General features: G+C 43.1%; 1 protein-coding gene across 1 annotated transcript; it reads left to right on the top strand.

The window, feature by feature from the left end:
- Nucleotides 1-4,661: 4,661 nt before the first annotated feature.
- klf2a (Kruppel like factor 2a) lies at nt 4,662-7,088 on the top strand. Its single transcript, XM_079471323.1, has 3 exons — nt 4,662-5,062; nt 5,200-6,106; nt 6,213-7,088. Exons 1-3 carry the CDS (start codon nt 4,991-4,993, stop codon nt 6,386-6,388), a joined length of 1,155 nt encoding a protein of 384 aa, XP_079327449.1. The 5' UTR covers nt 4,662-4,990; the 3' UTR covers nt 6,389-7,088.
- The last annotated feature ends 1,210 nt before the right edge of the window (nt 7,089-8,298 follow it).

Genomic DNA, 8,298 nt, shown 5'->3' with positions numbered 1-8,298 from the left:
TCCGAGAAAAAGTGCAGAACTCACGAACCGTTCCCTAGCGCTCGACTGTTTACAAGGAGTTTGTGTTACCTGAGAGCTATAAATCATGTGAGATGAATGTGTGTCACTAGCACACCGTGACATGAGGTAGAGACATACCATGCTACATTCCTTAATGATAATAAGCTTTCTTAGAAACAGAGTTTGTCACACCCACTTCTTTGATTGAACTTAATCACGGCACAGGAGGCGCCAATGTTAAAAAACAACAGCCTGGTGTTTAGGTTCATAGCTTGGATTCAATTGACATGTTAATATACATTTGTCAAGGGATGGCTTCTATTTTAAGAACTTGTCTTCAAAAAAGAAGATATTTTGAAAAACGTCCCTGTGGTTTTGTGTCCACACAATGGAATTCAATGGTGCTCAATGTTGTTTGGCTACCAGCGTTCTTCAAAATATCTTCCATTGTGTTCTGCAGATGAACGAAAGTCCACAATGACCTGTGGGTGAGTAAATAATGAACAAATCTTTAGATTGGGGTGAACTGTCCCTTTTCAATCTACATTAATTTCGTAGTTTTAAACCCAAATTCCCATTCACTCTCCATGTAATCTCATTGCCGTCTACAGTAGAAACAATCGAGATATAAAGGAGGCCTCCTCCGTGAGGCCTTCTATATAAAAAATTCCCTCGATGTTATGCTCAGGAATGTCTGGCGAATTTGTGGTCAGGGCCATCCATTTTGGATGTATACACGACATTGCAGGCACGACGTAGCCAGGAGAGTTCAAAGACGGAATAGAAAGAGACTTGTGTGTTAGTGCGGGCTTGTGTATTTATGCAGCTGGCAAGATTTAAGGAAACACGGACACGTTTGTGGTCAGGCTGGCGCATAAAAAAACTGCCTGGTTTTAGAGACTCAACTCACCATTGTAACTCTCTTTGTCCATAATTCCTACTCCTGCATGAAAAGAAATTTGAGTTTGGCAGAGCACCATTGCAATTCCTGTGGCTTTGAGACTTCAAACCCGCCAAACAGAGATATGTTGAAACTACGCGAACGCTGCCAGGTTGAACTGCAAAACATTTCAACCCGAGCTTATAATTTCCCAATCCGTTGTCTATGAATTTATCGCTCACAATTTTCTCATGGTATCACTTTAGCCGAGAGTTGTTCTGTGATTACGATTCAAATCTCACATGACTTCGGTTTGTTGTTATCCATTTACGCCAATTTGAAATGTCCCAACATTCGAGATCTGATTTGTCGTCTCCGAGGGACAAGGAATCAACACCGTATCTCGTAAACATACAGAAAATGAAGAGCACGCTACCCAGAAGCAACTGACGTGTTTGTCATCATGACTCCAGGTCCAACGTGGACCTAAAAAAATTGGCCCTTCGGCACATCATCTGGACCTTATAAACCAGAGAAAAATGGTTTCTTGATGAATTGCTGTAAATCTTAACCGTAATTACGGCGTTTATCATCAACATCAGAAAGTGCTTCCAACGCACGACCCGCACCGTGTCAAGTGTTAACAGTCTATAAACTGACCGGCTCCCAGGAGAATTACAGAACCAATTAAATCCACACGAACAGACGTAAAATGCACAACTCAAAACTCCCCCACGGAATACGATCAGTCTTGTGCTGTCGTCGAAGGCCGTCCAAGAGAAGATGAGTCTACTGCGAGATGTTTTTGAAACTCCTTGTTGATTTTGACCTCAGAATATACAGACGTTTTTGAAAAAGCATTTTAGCTTATTTCCAGTTAATCCAAATACTAATTCTCTTATCATTTATTCACCGTCATGTCATTTAAAACCTGTATAGGACTTTCTTCTGTGGAACACAAAAGATATTTAGAGAAATGTTTTGTGTCCATACAATAGAAGTCATTGGGGTTCAATGTTGTTGTTTACCAAGGTTCTTCAAAATATCTTCTTTGAACTCATGAAACTGTCCCTTTAACCCCATTACAAAGACTCCCGCGTGACTTTTCAATCCTTTACATTTGATTTTATGTTCCCAGGTTCATGGTGCCCATCGAACTCCCTTTGGGAAAATCACTCGCTCCGCCGAAATGTAATCGTACAAATATGTGGCATGATTTTGACACTTTTTCCCTTTGAGTCAGTGCCTGGTCATCACTCTCCTTCCCCGATTGGCTCGGAACGGCCCAGCGTGCAGGCAGGAAAGCGAGCCAGGCTGTGCTTCCTGAGTGCTTGAGAGAGGAAGCCGTGTGATAGGCGAGGGGGAGTGGGCTAAAAATAGGGCCGTATATAAAGTCCTGCACAGAATCCCGTTTCGTCTCAAACTCTCTCTCGCTCACTTTCTGGCAAGACCCTTGCTTCCTTCTCTCTCGAAAGCAGGCAGCGATGCCGTCCCGCTGTGAAGAAAGAGCAGGTGTTTCCCAGCGTTGGAGTAAAGCGGCAAAATATGCAGCGTTGCGTTGAATAACCAATGTTTTCTCTTTTTTGGTAATAAATGCACGACCTGAGCTCAGTTCACACACAAAAAGTAATACATTTTCCACAAATGACAGAACGTTTGAATGAAAAAGTGAATTGACTACGAGTGAAAGGGCAAGTACTTGGTTGGTGTACCATGAAGGAACTTGAGGGCACAGCTTTTATTATTCGTTGGCAATCGCGTAAGAGATTGATAAGGAGGAAAGACACGTTGGAAAGGTCCAAAGAATTGAAAAGGTTGCAAAACGCAATGTGGTGTGGAGACCAACACAAATACTGTTACAATAACTCCTTTTGCTGAAGAAAGAAAGTCATACAAGTTTGAAATGACATGAGGGAGAGTAAATGATGACAGAATTTTCATTTATGGGTGAACTATCTTTTTAAGCGGTGCCGTTTTGAGTTAAATACTTCCTTCCTTTCACCAAACTTTGTAAGTGAACTTCTTTCAAAATGTAACTCCTTGGTCCCTTACACGTTTCTCATCTTGATTCTTTTTCCTCGCAGCTATAGGCCAGCCTGTCATAAAGGTATCCACCTGAGGCACAAACCGCAATTATGTTGACAATCTAAAAAAATAGCAACTTAAGTTACAAATCTGAGCTTTGAATAAGCATGACGAACAACCCAGCGAGAAAACAACTGAAATGAGATGAGGCATCTCCGTTATGTGTGATGCAGTGCATGCTGGGAAGTCACCTGTGTGAACTTGATCTACATAGACTAACTCATAACCAACGCTATACATAACGTTACGAAAACAACTCAAACTCATGTCACCAGGCAAAGCCTGTACAACACATAGGCCTGCCTGTTCACCTAGGCCTTAACAGGTTGAATGTAAAGGGCGTGTCGGAAACCTCTAAACACACGTGTTGCTGACACCATTAGAAACGAACAGATTAATATGTGCTCTGTGAAGCCCTAAGGGGAGAACGAGCAGTACTGTACAATATAACTACACCCTTTTTCCTTACATTCTTAAGGCTCATCAACATTCTCCGGATGTATTCTGCCGTTTACGCAACCCAAATAAAATACAGTACTGTGAAAACGAGCTATTGAGTTGTATCATTCGGTTCTTGGAATGGCTCAAAGAAAAACGGATCAAAGCGAAATTTCGAAGTCACGGCTGTTGTTCAACGTCATGTTGGATTCTTCAAGTAGCTGGCATTCACCTAGGGAACATTTCTGGTTGGATCGGTTCACAGCATACCCCGCTGGCACTTAACTTGACCTCTCACGTAGAACTTTCTCATCATTTGCGTGTTACTTTGGACACTAAAATAGAGAAGTGATGTTATTCGCACAAACTGACGCTTTGTTTTTTGCACTGGATGTTGGGTGACCAGGCCTTAAAATGACTACATAAGCCTCTCTGTATTTCAGCATTACGATTTATTGACCTGATACCTGCCGCTGGGGGGTGGGTCACCCCCTTTAGCTGTATTTGCAAATGAAAGCGGTTTTAGGGGCTTAATGGCACATGCTTTGTAAAGCGCTTGATACTGGCAGTAGATTTGGCGCCTGGTGGCTGCGATGGCTCGTGTTTTTGTTTCGCTCTGATGACATGCAAATTCGATGCGTAAATGCTCTGGCTGCAGGTGCCAGGGGCTGCGTAATCTCGTTTAAAGATACCGCGTAATGCACAGACGGACATCATCATCTCGTTATTATCAACGCATTAACACTATTAAAATTATTTGCATGATGGTATTTGTATTATTTACATTTCATTTTCACTGTTTGTTATATTTATGTAGCAGTTGTATATAAAACGAAGCAGTAATAATAATTCCAAACCGTGGGTGAATTCTTCACCAATGGGCAATGCATAAGCTATAACGTGGATCGCTTTATCCGGGTGCTTCAATTATATAAAACTCTCGAATGTAGGAAACACTGTTTACTTCAGCGACTGTTGTATTATGTTAAATGCATGAATGGTCCAAGCACTGATCCCTGCTTTGTTAATAGGTATCAAGTCGGTGTGCGCAACGGGTATCGACAATTGACATATTTATACAACGTGTTAATGGTGTGTGTTTTTCTTTCATGCTTTTCATTTCTGCACCTAATAGCGCGCGAGAGAGAGAGAGAGAGAGAGAGAGAGAGAGAGAGAGAGAGAGAGAGAGAGAGAGAGAGAGAGGAGGTCTCTCGCACCATGCTGTACTCGTTTAACTCGTTTTGAAGGGGGAGTGGTTGCTTTAGCTGATTTAAAGGAGAGCTGGTGTGCTCTCACCATCCAACACAAGACGAAAAGCGCACAAGCCGAAGAGCAACAGCAGATATATACCGGGGCTAAAATTAGGGACGGGTAGTGCGTATTTCCTCCGCTTCGTACAATTGGTCCAGCGTCCACTGCGTGATATTTATAAGATAAGGTCTTGCTCTTACTCGTACTTGCTACATGAGTTTGAAACGTGTGTAGGAGCAGAAACCGAGTTGTAGTTCACTGCAACCAACGTTTCTTGGAGGTATTGCGACTGGTCCCTTAACTTAAGATTTGTGTTTTCTACTGGGACGACTGGAAATGGCTTTAAGTGGGACGATTTTACCCTCGATTTCCACATTTTCAGCACAGAAGGAGAAATGCTGGGAAAACGTGAGTACTTTTTAGTATGTTTTAAATGCGTGCGTAAAACACGTTGCGTAAAAAGATTTTACGAGATGCACTTTAGGTTATAGGTTGGTTCTGCTTGATTAAGTTCACGTTTTAAAAAAAACCTAATTTTGTTACAGAGATGGAAGGATGAAATAGACAGGTCCGTGCATCCCAGCTGCCTGGCTGACATATCGAACATGGACAACCTCTGCAGATCAACAGACGACGAAGATCTGAGCAAATATTTGGATCTGGAGTTTATTCTGGCCAACACCGCCTGTTCAGATCTCGGGGTGGGTTTGGGAGGCGACTACAGAATGCAAGAGTCCCGCAACATGTACAACTCACAAGCTCCCGGCACCCAGTACGCGGTGCCCGAGATGAACACTTCACCGCCATCGTACAGTACCAGCCTGATGGCTGAGCTTCTGCAATCTGATATCGACACCTACTGCCAGCCACCTGTGCCCACCAACATCCAGGGACGGTTTCTGGTCAGGTCTGCCTTCCCCACTCGGGACATTTCGGAGTGTATCAAAACGGAGCCGTGCATGGACACTTACGGGCCCGTAATGGGAATGGTTCCCAAAGTCAAACAGGAGGGAAGCGGAGCGTGCATGAGATCGTACGAGCAGCCCAGGCTTGCCAACTCTCCGCAGGGCGCGGGGAGCATGACCCCTCCGCAAAGCCCCGCGGAGCTCATCAACACGGACTGTCAGACGCAGCTGTGCCACGCCATGACGTTCACGCAGGGTTACCAAGGCAACGCGGGGTTCCCCCACGCCGCGCCTCCGCAGATGCAGCTGGCGTACCCGAGCGCTCATCACTTCAGCGTGTGTGACGACGGACTCGGGATGCCCAACGCCAACCAAAGAGTGCTGCTGACCCCTCCGTCATCCCCGCTGGAGATGGACGCCAAACCGAAGAGGGGTAGACGCACGTGGCCGAGGAAGAGGACGGCGACTCACACGTGTACTTTTTCGGGATGCGGCAAGACGTACACGAAGAGTTCCCACCTGAAGGCGCATCACAGAACGCACACAGGTAAATACGCGTTGCGTCATGCCGATACATTGGCGCTACCTATTCGTCAATTACATTTAGTGTGATTTACGCATGCGTTTTAACAAATCATCTCTCTTTTTTGTAGGCGAGAAGCCCTATCATTGCAGCTGGGAGGGTTGCGGGTGGAAGTTCGCCCGTTCCGACGAGCTCACCCGCCACTTCCGCAAGCACACCGGACACCGACCCTTCCAGTGTCACCTGTGCGAGCGCGCCTTCTCCAGGTCCGACCATCTGGCTCTCCATATGAAGCGTCACATGTAGGAACATGACTCGTACATTTGGACTAAAAGCACTGAACAATGAACATCGCGGAAGATGTTCAACGCAAGCATTTTCTATTTAACGCGTCCGAGAAGAATCGTGAACTGACTTGACCTGTAGTCACACATTATGTAGCTGGCTCTACACTTCATTTGTTTTTTAACGAAAAGATACAACCAAATATATTGTTGCCAAAGAGCTTTACAAATGCCAAACAAGTTCAACTCACTTTAGGCTGGACCTGAACCTCAGACGCAACTGGAACCATATAATAAAATGTGTTTCTTCTTAACATGATGTGCTGAGCATCACGATAGTGCCTTGTTGTATACATCTCATGAGTGCCCTCTTGGCATCTTTTAAAATGTATGCTAATATTTGACAAAACTAAATAAGCTTACGAGACAACGTTTTACTATTTCAAAACTGCCTTAAGTTGGCCTCAAAGCGGCCGTAAACTGAATGTTTGAAGTCATTTGTGCATTTATCTATGTAAACATTTACAAATCAGGGTCTTGCGGTTGTTTTGTTCCTTTTTTAACGTATTCTTACAATTCATGTTTTTAAAAGTGCATCTTAGACGACATAAGGGCTATATGTGAGTTCCTCTGGAGAAAACTTTTTATGACTTGTACATAATTTATACACTGTACATATTGTATTTTATGTATATATTAAACTTAATTGAGATATAAACATTTGTGTACGGTGTGGTGCATTCTGTTTAAGATGTTTTATCCAGGAATATTCTTTTGGGACGAGACCTTGCGGTAAGCACCCAGAGGTATTAAGAAATGTTATGTGACTTGAGGGAAAATACAATCTTTCCCAGCTGCAACGTTCCTGTTGCCAGAGAGTTGTGGCTGGGACTATAAATACAAACATTACATTTACATAATTGTTGAGACTGAATATAGCCATGTCTGGGTAAAGGGCTACGCCACAGTTTAAGAGACCACGTCTCTTTTGGAAAAACAACGGAAGACGGGGGACATCAAAGGTGGCGAGAGTTTGGCTTTGAATCTCTTTACAAAACTGAGAATTAACCTTTAAAGTGTACACAAGTTGTAAGATCACTGTAAACATTAAGAGTTTAATGGGTTCTTGGCAACAACTTTCACGTAAATGTTAGTTTAATACGAGATAGTCTTCATGAAACAAAAGGCTATATATTCTGGGTGTTAAAAACCCAAGAAACCTTCATACTCCTCCTCGTCCTTTAACAACAAAAACAGAGATCATCTCAATATCGTGTTTTCTGTGCCCTTTGCAATATCATGGAAATATTACACCTTTCACTTATTCGAAGGGTATTCACCATCTGGTCTATTTTGAGAAAAACAAGAACCAAAACGGTGTCATTGGATGGCTTACTTTGTAGAGTAAGAAAAACGTTTCATATCACTTTCAGCTTAATCTCAGATCACTTTTCTGAGCTCTTGTATAGTTGATAAATTAGCCTGGTAAATATGTCATTTGGGTTCCCAACAATTCCCTAATCCTCAGACGAACCTGCAAAATGAGAGACTGAGACCTGACACTATTCAATAAGCAAATGCTTTTAACCTACATACGAAATGAATATCACACCATTTAAGCATTGTGTTTACCTGGCATCGAACCAGGCAAGACCTCAGATTTCATGCAGGATGAAGTCAAGAAATCCTTGACATTCTTGGAAGTGTGAGCTGTAGTGCAATGATATTAGTCATATTTCAATTTCATCCCAATCTGTCCTGAGACCTGAAAACATTTTATAAACGAAAACAAATACAAACAAAGGGACTGAGTTAACAATTGAATGTATGTAATGAAGATCATCTTAGATTCACGTATTTCACGTGAACCTTTGGAGCGGATTCCGTTGGAAAGCATTGGAATGTCATGGGAAGAGTTTGCCACCTGCTGGA

The sequence above is a fragment of the Barbatula barbatula genome (assembly GCF_947034865.1).
Source record: "Barbatula barbatula genome assembly, chromosome: 13".
NCBI lineage: Eukaryota > Metazoa > Chordata > Actinopteri > Cypriniformes > Nemacheilidae > Barbatula > Barbatula barbatula.
Note: the sequence above shows the minus strand (reverse complement) of the source record. Positions and strands in the feature narration are given on the sequence as shown.